The sequence below is a fragment of the Mobula hypostoma genome, chromosome 6 (assembly GCF_963921235.1).
Source record: "Mobula hypostoma chromosome 6, sMobHyp1.1, whole genome shotgun sequence".
Lineage (NCBI taxonomy): Eukaryota > Metazoa > Chordata > Chondrichthyes > Myliobatiformes > Myliobatidae > Mobula > Mobula hypostoma.
In genome coordinates this window covers 125,143,244-125,157,563 of record NC_086102.1, presented here as the reverse complement: position 1 = coordinate 125,157,563, position 14,320 = coordinate 125,143,244, and the positions used below count along the sequence as shown (strand labels likewise).

Here is a 14,320-nt window from a genome sequence, read left to right as displayed (position 1 = left end):
TCTAACTGACCGGGCAAACTGGCTGTCAGTATGCTTGTTATTTTCCTCCTGAACGGTCCATTCCTATTGTCATTAGTCAAGCCACATCAGAATCTTAACTAACCTCTGACTATAAATTGGGTTATAAACTAAAATGGATATCCAGCTGAAGATTAACGTGTTAAAAGTATTTCAGCTTGATCAACACACAAAGTGCAGGTAATTTGTAGTCACCACATGAAGATACCATGCCTTTTGTTCTTATTCCTGTTTTTGCTTAAATATGTCACTGACTGGAGTGGGATTTCTAAGTTGCTTGTTCCTCCAACATTCTGTACTTGATAGTCATTTAGCTGGTCACCTATAGGGTGATTTACAATCAAGCCTCATTCATGTGGCTCAGAGAAGCACATCCATACCTAAGATCCACTCATTATACCATGTAAGTGACCCCTTGTGTTTAGATTTCCCTCATCATAGTTCAGGATTGTTTTAGATTACCATTTAATGCTTTCATCTGCTTTCACTGGTGTTGTAATTTAGTCTGAAGGGGCATTCTGGGCTTCCTTTATCCATAACCACTTCTTATTTGTTCATAACATCCAAATGATGATTATATCAGATTCACAGTACCACTGGGCATACTCTGTGATTCTCCTCTCTTTGGCCAATAAATAGAGTTTTGTATTAAGGTTAAGTGCTCAAAGAGATTCAGTAATGCCTCATTTCTATGACAACTCTTTTCTATGAAGTTATGTCTTAAACTGCAATAGGCTGTAGATCCAGCACCAGGATTGAGTGCATAACATCCCAGATGCTTGTGCAATATGCTTTCATTATGAGTACCGAATACCTCTGTGTTAAAAGGCCCGACCACTAACTACAGCCACCACTCACTCATGCACACACTACTCTAGAATATGTGGATCCTGGATCAGCCTCTGCAGCCACCTGAGGACCTACCAATGGACAATGCCTTAATTTGAAAGTAAATTTATTATCGAAGTACATATATGTCACCATATACAACCCTGAGATTCATTTTCTTGCAGTCATTCACAATAAATACAAGAAGCAGAAGAGAACAATGAAAGACTACACCCAACAGGACAAATAAACAACCAATATGCAAAAGATAACAACTGTGAAAGTATAAAAAGAAAGGAAAAAAGATAATAAGTAAACAAACAAACAATGAATATAGAGAACATGAGATGAAGAGTCCTTGAAAGTGAGTCCATCGGTTGTGGGAACAGTTCATTGATGGAGTGAGTGAAGTTATCCCCTCTGGTTCAAGAGCCTGATCGTTGAGGGTAAATAGCTGTCCTTGAACCTGGTGGTGTGAGTCTTGAGGCCCTTGTACCTCCTTCCCGATGGCAGCAGCGAGAAGAGAGCATGGCCTGGATGGTGGGGGTCTTTGATGGATGTTGCTCTCCTGTGACAGCACTCCTTGTAGACGTGTTCAGTGGTGGAGAGTGCTTTACCCTTGATGGACCAGGATGTACCTACTACTCTTTCTAGGCTTTTCCCTTCAAGGGCATTGGTGTTTCTATACCTGGCCATGATGCAATTGGTGAATGTTCTCCCTTTTGCGCATTTATAGAAGTTTGTCAAAGTTTTAGATGACGTGCTGAATCTTTGCAAACTTCTAAGAAAGTAGAGGGGCTGCCAGGGGAACACCTTACTTGACTCGAGTGATCTCTGTGTTAAGGCAGTTTTGGCAATGAATATTCACTCTTATGGAATAGACAAATCACTGCCAATTATGAAATTTATTTTGTTCTTACAGAATTAAAAAAATAAATACAAGATGCTAAAGAAACAAAAATATTGTCAGTTTGTATCAATGGATCATGTTATGAAAAATTGCAAAATGGACTGCTTTCTAGGGAACATAGCCTCTTTTTAATGCCCGGGTGTATTGTTCTGATAATTCAGCTTTCTTACAAAAACCATTGAGGACAGTGGTAAAAATCTGAAATATTATGAATATCTGAACATAATCAAAGAACATCAAAGGAGTGAGAAGCTACAAGACTGCAGAGAATTGTTCATAGAACGTTGCCTTTTAATGTGGTTAAAGCTGTGGATAAATGAAAGTTGAAACTAGCAAGTCAGGCAGCATCTCTGGAGGGGAGTAACAGTCAACATTTCAGGCTGAGACTCTTCATCATGACTGGAAATGAAGGGGGCAGAAGCCAAAATAGGAAGTGGACGTGGAGACAAGGGCGTATAAGCTGGTAGATGATAGGTGAGATAAGAGGAGGTGGAAAGTGGATAGGTGGGAAGGGTGGGATGAAGTAATAAACTGAGAGGGGATAGGTGGAAGAGCTGAAGAAGAAGGAATCTAATAGGAGAGGACAGTGGACTATGGAAGAAAAGGAAGAAAGGGGGAACCAGAGGAAGGTGATTGGCAGGTGAGAAGGGGTAAGTGGGGAATGAAAAAGGAGAGAAGGAAGGAGAGGAGAGAAATTACTGGAAATTAGAGAAATCGAAGTTCATGCCATCAGGTTGGAGGCCAGCGAGATCAAATATGAGGCGTTGTTTTCCAACTTAAGTTTGAATGGCAGTAGAGGCTGTGGACAGACATGTTGGTATGGGAATACGAAGAAATGGGTAGCCATCAGGAGATCTTTCTGCCTTTAGTGATGGACAGAATGAAGTACTCGACAGAGTTGAGCCCTATCGCCTCACAGATGTAGAGGAGGCCACACCGGGAGCACCAGATACAAGAGATGACCCCCTAACAGACGTACAGATGAAATATTGCATCACTGGAAGGACAGTTTGGGGCCCTGAATGGTGGTGAGTGAGGTGGAGCCACTAGGAGACCCTGCCTTTTGCAGTGGACGGAGCAAAAGTCCTTACGAAGCAGTCCCCCATTGTTAGCCTCGTGGAGAATCTATACAGTGGTAAGGTAAATCCATCTTGTTGTACTCCCTCTGGCTCAAGTAATTTTTTTCCTAGGAAGGAAATTCAGACCTGTTCATAAAATTTCTGGTGTGGTCGCACCTACATAATTGCAGTAAGATGCCTTTTCTTTTGTACTCGGATCCTGTTGCATTAAATGCCAGTAGACAATTTGCTTTATTAATTGCCTGCTGTATCTGCACATTAATGTTAAATGATTCATGTACAAGAATACTCGGGTCCTTTTTAATAGCAATGCTTTTCAATCTTTCACCAATTAATATTTTTTCTTTCTCCCCATCAGGGCAGGTTATTTCTCATTTTTCCATATTAGATTCCATTTGCTTGTCCATTCACTTAGCTTGTTTAAATCCACTAGAGTCCTCCCTATATCCTCCTTACAACCTACAGGGCCACCCAGCCTTTATCACCAGGAAGCATAGATCTATTGTGCTTGTTCTCCTCTTTCAAACCAATGATATATATTGTGGAGTGCTGATCCTTGTAGCACTGTCAGCCTCCCAGCATGAAACAGAACATTTATTTCTACTCTTTGTTTTTTATATTTGGTTTTATAGTTTATTTTATAGTTGGTTTATTATTGTCACGTGTACCAAGATATAGTGAAAAGTTTGACTTGCTTACTATTTAAATAAATCAAGTCATTGCATAGTGCATTGAGCTAGAATAAAGTAAAACAGCAATGAAGAATCAAGTGTAATAGCTACTGATAAAGTGCATTACAGGTAAAGAAAAAAGTTCAAGCTCGTAACGAGGTGGTGAGGCTAAGAGACCATCTGATCGTACAAGATGTCTGTCCAAAGGTCTGATAATAGCAGGCCAGAAGCTGGCCTTGAGCCTGGTGATATGTGTTTTCAAGCTGTTGTATCTTCTGTCTCATGGGAGAAGGGAGAAGAGAGAATGTCTGGGATATGTGGGGTCCTTGATTCTGCCTGCTTCTTTACTGAACCGGTGACAAATATAGAGAGAGTCCATGGAGAGGATGCTGGTTTCTCTGATGTGCTAAGCTGTTCCCACAACCCTGTGCAGTTTCTTGTGGTCAAGTGCAGAGCAGTATCCATGCCAAGCTGTTAAGCATCCAGGTGCATCAATATAAATTGGTAACAGTCAACTGCGACATGCTGAATTTCCTTAGCCTCCTGAGGAAGTAGAGTCAATTATGTTTCTTGGCCATGGCATCAATGTGTTTGGAGTAAGCCAGGCTTTTGGTGATAGTTACACTGAGGAACTTGAAGCTCTCAGTCCTCTCAACCTCAGCATCATTTCTGACATCAATGACCAGTTGCTTTGTTTTGTTGACATTGACAGAAAGGTTATTTTCATGACACTGTGTCACTAAGCTCTCTATCTCCTTCCTGTACTCCAACTCATTATTATTTGAGATCCAGCTCACTACAGTTGTGTCATTTGCCAACTTGTCAATGGAGTAAGGGCAGAATTTGGCCACACTATTGTAACTGTAGAGAGAGTAAAGTAGGGCAGTTGAAGATGCAACCTTGTGAGGCACCAGGGTTTGGAATAATTGTGGTGAAGGCATTTCTGCCTATCCTTACTGATTGCAGTATGTTGGACAGAAAGTCAGGGATCCAGTTGCAGAGTGAGACATTAACTCCCAGGGTCTGGAGTTCGGTGATGAATTTGTTTGCAAAAATATTGTTGAAGGCAGAACTGTAGTCAATAAACAGTTTACTGTCCAGATGCTCCAGAGATGACTGTAGGGCCACACAGATGACATCCCCCATAGATCTGCCTTAGGCCTCGCTGGTCAATTCCATTGGTGTCCCTGAGTATATTAACTGTATATTAACTGTTGTGTGTTCTGTTCACTCCTTAGACTGTGACAGTATGTTACAGGTTTCCTCCTCCATCCGAAGGTAGAGCATTCCTATGGAACGGTTCGTAAGCAGGAATGTCATAAAGCAAAGAAGCAATTACCATTAATTTATATGGGAAGAATTTGTGAGCGTTTACAGACCCAAAAATAACCTACCAAATTATGCCAAATAACACATAAAACCTAAAATAACAGTAACATATAGTAAAAGCAGGAATGATATGATGAATACACAGCCCATATAAAGTAGAAATACTTTTCCACAATCATTGCCGCACTGTTCTTCGTAGCGAAAATCTCACGCAAGCGCTCTCGGCAAAAACACTCTCTCCAGTAACCTTTAAGCTATGAAGCTGCCAAATCATACCAAATAACACATAAAAATACACAGCCTGTATAAACTAGAAATAATGTATGTACAGTGTAGTATCACTCACGGGAATTGGGAAGACAATGATGATGGTGTGTTAGGCTGAGTCGTCGGAGGTTGGGGTGGTGCAGTGGCCCCCACCTTCCAGGCCGCCGACCGATACCGATTCGCGGAGAATGCAGCAGTACAGTGGTGGCCAGAACGCACTCAGCACATCTTTAAGAAAAAAGCTGAAATAAACAATCTAATTAATTAGGTACCACCCGGCACATAAGTGTCGGCCCAGATCAGAGATGACGCAATCGGCAATCGCCTCTGATCTGGGCCGACATTTACGTGTCGGGCAGCACCTAATTAATTAGCATGTTTATTTCGGCTTTTTTCTTAAAGATGTGCTGTGTGCCTCCCGGCTACTGCTGCATTCTTCACGGATCGGTATCTGTCCGTGGCCCGGGAGTTGGTGTGGTGGGACACTGGGTGTCATCTCGTCGTCTGTTTCCATCAGGGAGGCAGGTCATTTTTTTCTACGTCTGCCTGCCTCGATGTCGAAGGTTGAGGTTCGTCGTCTGCTGTGGCCGATGTGGAAGGCTTGCTTGACCGCTTAGCCTTGCGCATTTTTAGATTATACAGTTCTTTGTAAGGACTCAAGCCATCCTGCAAATATGCGCTAAACCGAGGTACCCTTTCAAAATTAAAGTCGTATTTTATCATTGCAGTGAAAATCTCATGCAGTTGCTTCATGGTCAGTTCCTGGACGACTTCACTTTCGGTCCGTTTGCTACTGCATTTGGTTTCGATTGTTATCCTTTCCTCTTCCAATTGCATCAGCTCTTCACCTATCAGTTCTTGGTCATGGGATGCCAAAACCTCTTCAACATCATCTTCGTCAACTTCCAGAAGCCAAACTCACTTTGTCCTTACTTCGTTCACCACGATCGACACGCTTGATTATGTCTAGTTTTATGCTAAGTGTAACACCCTTACGAGCTCTTTCAGGCTTTTCCGATATTTTAGAACTCATCTTGCTAACGGCTGCTTACAGGCACGTGTTTAAGCAATGCCGGCGAGAGTGCAGTTCTGAATCGGGGGAGAGGGCTGCTCGGGGCACGCTCTGCCTTTTATCGCACGCTGCTTTTTTTCGTAACAGTGAAAACACCTTCTGTTAGCGAAAACAGGTAACTAATGTAGGTCTTTCGTAACAGTGAGGTTTCATAAAGCGAACGTTCAAAAGGCAGGGGACACCTGTACTTTCAGTACATGTACTGAAATTTGGTTGAATAATCTTTTCTATGGCACTAAGAAGTCCAAACCAATCACATCAACAGGTTTGTCCTTGTCTCTTAGGTGAGTTACAACCTGAAAAAACTTGAGAGATTTTTTGGATATATTAGGCTTTGAACAGCCTCTTCATATTTTCTGAGTGTTCGGATAATCACTAACAACTGGTTGTAGTGTTTTTCTTGCTGTTGATGTTTGATGAAAAAGTCTGGTGTTTCCGTATTTCTCTCTCTCCCCTCTTTCATAAATAGTGGGTTTAGGTTTGGTATTTTCAGTCTGCTGGCATTGTTCTACAGTCTGTGAAATCTGGGAAGTTGAGAGCCAGTGCATCCAAAATTTCCATGCATTTCCTTCAAATGTTTGAACCCACATCATTAAATGTTAGAGATTTATTGGCTTTTGGCCCCAGTGCTGTGTTTTTAAGAGCACTAGTTTCTTTCTGCTCCTTGTTCCCTCTGGCCCTGTTCTTCTCTACTTCTGCGAATTTTTCCTTGTCTATATTTGTCTAAATTTCTCTTCCATTTCCTTATATCCTCATATAATTTTATCTGACCCTCTGTAAGGAATTCATATTAACTTTTGATAATCTTTTTCTTTTTCCCATTGGGGGGTTGTGCCTTAAAACGGGGGTCCCCAATCTTTTTTGCACTGTGGACCGGTTTAATATTGACAATATTCTTGCGGACCGGCTGACTGGGGGTGGGTGAGTGTTCAAGTAGGGCTAAACTCACCTCAACATATCTTTTACATTTAGGGTTGCCAACTTTCTCACTCCCAGATAAGGGACAAAAGTAGCAGTCAAATACAGGACACTTGTGTTTACCCCGAGAAAGACGACCATGACCATAAAGCCTTGTGGGGCACCTGTGTGCGCATGCGTGTACGCGCCGTTTTTTTTCCACAAATAAGTTTTGGCTTAAACTTCCCGACTACACTGTACATACATTATTTCTACTTTATATAGACTGTGTATTTATCATATCATTCCGGCTTTTACTATATGTTAGTGTTATTTTAGGTTTTACGTGTTGTTTGGTATGATTTGGTAGGTTGTTTTTTGGGTCTGGGAATGTTCAGAAATTTTTCCCATACAAATTAATGGTAATTGCTTCTTTGCTTTACGACATTCCTGCTTATGAACCGTCTCATAGGAACGCTCTACCTTCGGATGGAGGAGGAAACCTGTAACATACTGTCACAGTCTAAGGAGTGAACAGAACACACAAAACAGTTAATATACTCAGGGACACCAATGGAATTGACCAGCGAGGCCTAAGGCAGATCTACGGGGGATGTCATCTGTGTGGCCCTACAGTCATCTCTGGAGCATCTGGACAGTAAACTGTTTATTGACTACAGTTCTGCCTTCAACAATATTTCGGCACGAAAGGTTTCATAGGAACACTCTATCTTAGCGGGGGAAATACGGGACAAGGGCAGTCCCCTATGGGACAAACCAATTTAGCCCAATATACGGGATGTCCTGGCAAATACGGGACAGTTGGCAACCCTATGTTCAAGTTCAACAGTGCACGACAGGGAATGAGGAAAGGTGCAGCTGACTCATATCGTTTCCTCGCGACCCGGTAGCACATGCTTTGTGGCCCAGTGGTTGGGGACCACTGCCTTAATAGGATATTTATTGCTATTATCAGCATTATTAATGGTAATAATGCTTATTTAATTTAAATGTCATTTCCCACTCTACTGTGGACAATTCATGCCTCATGCCTTTATTCTGCTTTGCTTCCATTTTAAGACACTGATTTTAGATTGGATTAATTAACTTTGTCTCTTACGTTTTACGTTTACTTTTCCATGAAACCATTCAACTACCAGGGTTACTTTTAAGATAAAATAAAATATGAAAGGAAAAACCAAAAAAAAAAGCCATTAATTAATTTATTAATTAACACTTCCTTATTACTTAAAATTAGTCACACTTGAAATAAAAAGGCCAGTTTGCTTGTTTGTTCCTCAATATATTGATCTAGAAAACCACGTCTCATACCCTCCATGAATGTAATCTCCATACTGTTAATGTTCATTTGGTTTGCCCTGGCTACGTGTTGATTAAGTAATTGGAAGTGCACTCATCCCTCTGCCTAGCTATTAATAACCATTTCACTACCTTATGCCCTTGTCAGTTTATCTTTACACCTCTCAATTTTACCTTACCAGATCCCTTGTCCCCACTATTTAGTGTAGAGACCCATCTTCAGCCCAAGCTATTCGATTCACCGGTCCAGCCTAATTCAAATGAAGCCCACACCAGCAGAACAACTCCTTTGTTCCCCAGAAACCCAAGAATTGAAGCCCATTTTTCCATGTTGATCTCTGAGTATTTCGGATCTTACTGACTCCACACCAATTTGCACTTGCTGTTAATGTGGTAAACATAGAGGCCTATTAGAGCAAAGCAGGCCCTATAAACACCAGTACCATTATGGTTTCTTGGAGATGCAGCAGGCTAGGTGAATGTTCAGATATTTTGACGGAACTCTAGGAAGAATGGTCTTGCTCTATATCAGGTATGCCAGAAGACCTTTTGCATCCACTTGAGAGGGTAAATAAGGACCCTATCCTCATTCCCATTATAAAGTCTGAACAAGAAAATGCACAGCTTTCAACTATAGAAGTGGGACTGTAAACTTACTTTGCTAAAGTCTCAGGAATAGATTTCGAGCCTTCTAAGTTATATATATTGAAAGTGAAGTTCCATTTAATACCTTCAACTACTTATTCTTAATAATTGGTCTCAGAACACTAATGTAAGAACCTTAATTGGAGGTTGGATTTGGGTATTTATTGTAAAGACAAATGGTGGAAGAACCATAAAGTAATGCAAAATGCAATCTTAAAAAAACAAAATAATGACAAGTGAGTTATTTTTGACACACTTACATTTTTCACCTACCTGCAGCAGATTCGGAAGACAGCTCCCAGTCAGGCCATGAAACCCCAGGTAGTGAATCTGCATTCCAGGGGACTGCTGAGCTTGAAGATGCGGAGAGCTCCGACAATAAGATGAAGAAGGGGAAAAAAAAGAAAGACAAGAAAAAAAAGGTGAAAACAAAAACAAAGGAAAAGGATAAAAAGAAGGAAAATGAGAGTCAAGAAAAGAAAGTCAAGAAGAAGGGATTTGGAGCCATGCTTAGGTATTTCTTTAGATTTTCATTGCATGAATTGATTTAATGTTGTATATTCTTATGTTCTGATTTATCCATTTCGAAGTGATGCTGTGGAGCACATTTTCACGCAAAGAGGAAATTTGTTGCTCAATTGCTGAATGTCCCTATTTGAAGCTAATTGCTTCAAATGCTGCTGGCATCCAAGCTGCCACCACTTTCTCTTCTGCAGTCTTTCACTTCTGCACTGTAAGTGCTTGTGATATTTCACCACACAGGAGGGATGCCAGGTAAATGCAAGTTGTTGTTATTGGTGTGCATGAAAAGTTCACCAAAGTGTTGCCTTTTAAAACAACTGAAATGTCACCAGCTTCATTCCAAATGAGCTGTGAGTGAGTCAGCACACTGAAGTAATAATAACTTGGAGTCCAATCCCTGAGGGACAATTTTCTCATGGCAATACCTGTGGATCTGTCTGTTTTATGAATGAATAAAGAATATATTTTAATTAAGTTCTCTAAATAGTTTAGAATTGGATGAAGTCTTTTTAACTTCTTAATCCTGACAATAACATAAATGACCACACCATCTCCTTCACCCCCTCACTCCAAATGAAAAGCACCGATATTTATAAGAAATGACTACCTCTCTCTGAACAACCAAAATCTGACCCTTTGGGGCAGACTTACCTGTCTGAAATGTCAAATCATTTTCAGTCAGACACCCGAAGGAGCAGAGATGCAATTTGTTTTGTTCAGGCATTCTATTCATGCAGCAAAGTAATACAGGATGAAGCAAGCAATTAGCAAGGCAGCTATATGTTGGCCTTTATTACACGTAAGCTGGAGTGCAAAGGTCTAACTGGAATTATTTAAGGCGTTGTGCAGGTAAGGCTGTACTTGCCTCAGCATTAGTACAGAGGACATATCAAATGGATTCTTGAGAAAATAGAGATTGCATAAGATTGGCACTCAGAATACTGAGAAATCCCTGTTTTTGAAGAGGGAATAACAGCATTGATGTTAAAGTGTTTGTTTCATTAATGTGAGGGTATAGAGCAAGGTGATGGCACTTTAGGATTAAGAATGAGGAGAAATTTCTTTTTACAGTGCATTATCGTCTTTAGCATACTCTACTTGAAAGGCTCCAGATGCTCAGTTGTTTGAGTATATTAAAGGCTGTGATCAATAAAAGTTTGAGCACTATAAAATTTGTATCCATATCCTTCCTTTCTTACAACTGGGATGGGTAATTTGGACACTGAGACACTGGGTTTTCAGAACTTGCTGACGAAGTTACATTGCTCACTAATTAAAGTATACACTTCTGCTTTGTTAATTGTTTGGTGTTTAAAGCATGATAACTCACTAATCAAACCAGATGTTAGCTGAGAAGCAGTGTTATCTCTATTTTATAAATCAAAGTCTTCAATCGTGCAAATTTGCCTTTACAAAGAAGAAGGCATTCGTTTTAAAATAAATTGTTTCTGAATAGTGTGTAATAGTTTAGATCCCATAAAGTACCAGTGCAAGTAGTACCAGGGTAGTTAAGAAAGCTTATGGAGTGTTAGCTTTCATAAGTCGAGGGATAGAGTTTAAGAGTCGCGAGGTAATGATGCAGCTCGATAAAACTCTGGTTAGGCCACACTTGGAGTACTGTGTCCAGTTCTGATCGCCTCACTATAGGAAGGATGTGGAAGCATTGGAAAGGGTACAGAGGAGATTTACCAGGATGTTGCCTGGTTTAGAGAGTATGGATTATGATCAGAGATTAAGGGAGCTAGGGCTTTACTCTTTGGAGAGAAGGAGGATGAGAGGAGACATGATAGAGGTATACAAGATATTAAGAGGAATAGATAGAGTGGATAGCCAGCGCCTCTTCCCCAGGGCACCACTGCTCAATACAAGAGAACATGGCTTTAAGGTAAGGGGTGGGAAGTTCAAGGGGGATATTAGAGGAAGGTTTTTTACTCAGAGAGTGGTTGGTGCATGGAATGCACTGCCTGAGTCAGTGGTGGAGGCAGATACATTAGTGAAATTTAAGAGACTACTAGACAGGTATATGGAGGAATTTTAAGGTGGGAGGTTATATGGGAGGCAGGGTTTGAGGGTCGGCACAACAATGTGGGCCGAAGGGCCTGTACTGTGCTGTACTATTCTATGTAAGTCTATGTTCTTGGTTAATTCTTTAAATCCAGGCTCCATCCGCCTTCTCAGGTGTGTAGGAAAGATCTCATGGTAACTGCTTTAAATGAGCATTGCTCCACTGTCCTGCTCAATGTCAGCCCTTGACGTTGGCAACATTTCAATCACTGAGTTGTAAAGGAGATCTTGTAAAACTGAACTTGATGGCAACCAGGAGGCAAAGTCCTGCTGGATCAAACCATCCCTCCACATAGGATGCAGGTTGTGGTAGTTGGAAATCAATCATCTCAGCTAGAGTTATCATGGCAGGCGTTCCTCAGTCAGTGAGCTGCATCTAAGCATCTTCAAATGCTTTATCAATGTCCTTAATAAGGCTGAAGTGGAAATGTTCCTTAATGATTGCAAATCCTTTGAAAACTAAGCAGTTGTTTCATATGTGCTACAAGACCTAGACAATATACAGGCAATGGCTGACAAGTGCCGAGTAATATTAGTGCCATGTAAGCACCAGGCAATGATGCCCATCCACCGTTTATCCTGGGCCTTCTTTCATAGATAAAGTTAGCCCAGTTGTCTTTTTTTGATTGACATGGACATGAGGGGCAGAGTGGCTTCTTTGTGCTGTAAGCTTTCTGTGTTTCAACAACGTTGCCATCACCAAGTCCAGGTCAGTGTTGAGCAGGGACTTACTGGACCACCCACGTCTATTTGTTGGCTAGAAGAGCAGATGTGGCTGTCTATCCTTCATCAAATAACTTACCTCCTGACACCACAAAGCCTTTCTACCATCTCTATTGCACAAATCAGAGATGAATGCAGCTCCAACAACAATCAGGAGGCTTGGAACAATCTAGTTCAGAGCAATACACATGATTGTTATTCAATGTAGTACACTAAACTTTCACCTTTCGTCTCTAGTTGGCAACTGTGCACTGTGTACCATGAGCAAAAGAGACCCAGGTCATAAGAGTTTTACACCACTTGCAGTTTCCTCTCAAAGTTGTACACCATTGTGATTTGGACACACATCATCCTTGCTTCATTATTTCTGGATCTCAAATCTGCAACTTTTTACTAATGAAACTACTGGAGATATTGACCAGAAGGACTGTAGTTGCTCAATAATTTTGTTCACCAAGGGCAGTTAAGGATTGGCTTTGAATTTTGGACTGGCCAGTGATGCCCGTGAACAGAATTATGTGACTGATCAATCAGTATTCACCAGACTGATTACCTGGCCTTGATCTCACTGTTGTTTGTGAAATCTTGCTATGCACAAACTGGCTGTCATGTTTTAGCAATAACTGTATTTCAAATTCCTTTTGGCTGTGACCTCCTTTAGGATGCCCAGTGATATTTGCAGCAAGCAGCCTTGATTTAATAAATTTGCTTCAGGATTAGGAGCTGAAGCCACAACCTCCTGACTCAGAAGCAGGAATTTGTGTTCACATGTGTTAGGAAAAGATAGAGAAGACGTTTCCCATAGTGGAGGAGTCGAGGACCAGAGTGCACAGCCTTAGAGTACAAGGATATCCCTATAGAGTAGAAATGAGAAGGAATTCTTTTAGCCAGAGAGTGACGAATCTGTGAAATTCATTGCCACAGACGACTGCGGAAGCCAAGTCATTGCATATGCCTAAAGGGGAGGTTGATAGGCTCTTGATTAGTAAGGGTGTCAAGAGAGGAGAATAGGGGTGAGAGGGATGATAATACAGACAAGATAGAATTGCCGAGCCAACACGATGGGCTAAATGGCCTAATTCTGCTCCTATATCTTGTTGTTTTCTGGTGAAATATATCCAGTGGCATTGTCTTAAGGAGAATATGGAGATTCTTTCACCCTAAATTAGGCAATTTAAATGCTGGAAAGTAAGTCTCTGTTCACAGAATTTTTTGATCAACTTTAGCTCTAATGTTAAGAGTCAATACACATTGACCCTAATGAGGCCATAATCTATCTGGTCGTACTGATAAATGATTGTGCCAGGTTATGACAGGTCGGGGCAATAACTGCTGATTGTTATGCTAATTACAGTCATGCAGTAATGACTTTTATAGCTTTTACTCTGTCCTAAAAGTAATTACAGTAAAAAGAATCATTTTTATTAAAAGCGAAGATTGGCGCTTGAAACTTAAGATACGCAGGGAGAAACGAGAAGCACGGTGCCAGTACAAAAATAGGTGATAAGCAACCTTTGAAATTTATAAATTAAAATAATGATCTACTGAAAAAAAGGAAAAGAATGTTCATTTCCTACCTGTAACAGCAAGCAAATATCAGCAAAATAGTGACCAGATTAGTAATGTTGATTGAATAATAAATATTGGCCAGGATACGTGGGGCAACTCCACTCCTCCCTTCAGATAGTTATGTTCACCTAACTGGACAGGTGGGAAACCTCAAAGTCTCAGCTAAAAGGTGCAACCTCTGAATGCAGCTCAGTGCTCTGCTGAAGCTTTGGCCGAGGTTGTGACGTGACTGAATAGTGAATGAGTGTGCGTGCGTGTGTGTGTGTGTGTGTGTGTGTGTGTGTGTATGTGTTGTGCAGGGGTGGTGGGAGGGAACTTTATTTTATTACTTCCGGCTGGTTCCACTGCTTGGTCATTTGTGTCGGACGTGGTGGCACAGCAGCGTAGCGGTTAGCGCAGTGCTTCA

General features: G+C 41.1%; 1 protein-coding gene across 4 annotated transcripts in view; it reads left to right on the top strand.

The window, feature by feature from the left end:
* The window catches only part of LOC134348367 (partitioning defective 3 homolog B-like), a 1,227,036-nt gene that overhangs the window by 710,029 nt on the left and 502,687 nt on the right, over positions 1 to 14,320 (top strand). For 3 of the 4 annotated variants that reach the window (XM_063051616.1, XM_063051618.1, XM_063051619.1), the window contains one exon: positions 9,316 to 9,550. In XM_063051616.1, coding sequence (XP_062907686.1) covers positions 9,316 to 9,550 — 235 coding nt within the window. The remainder of the gene's footprint in view (positions 1 to 9,315; positions 9,551 to 14,320) is intronic. The other variant, XM_063051617.1, reaches the window with a different exon arrangement.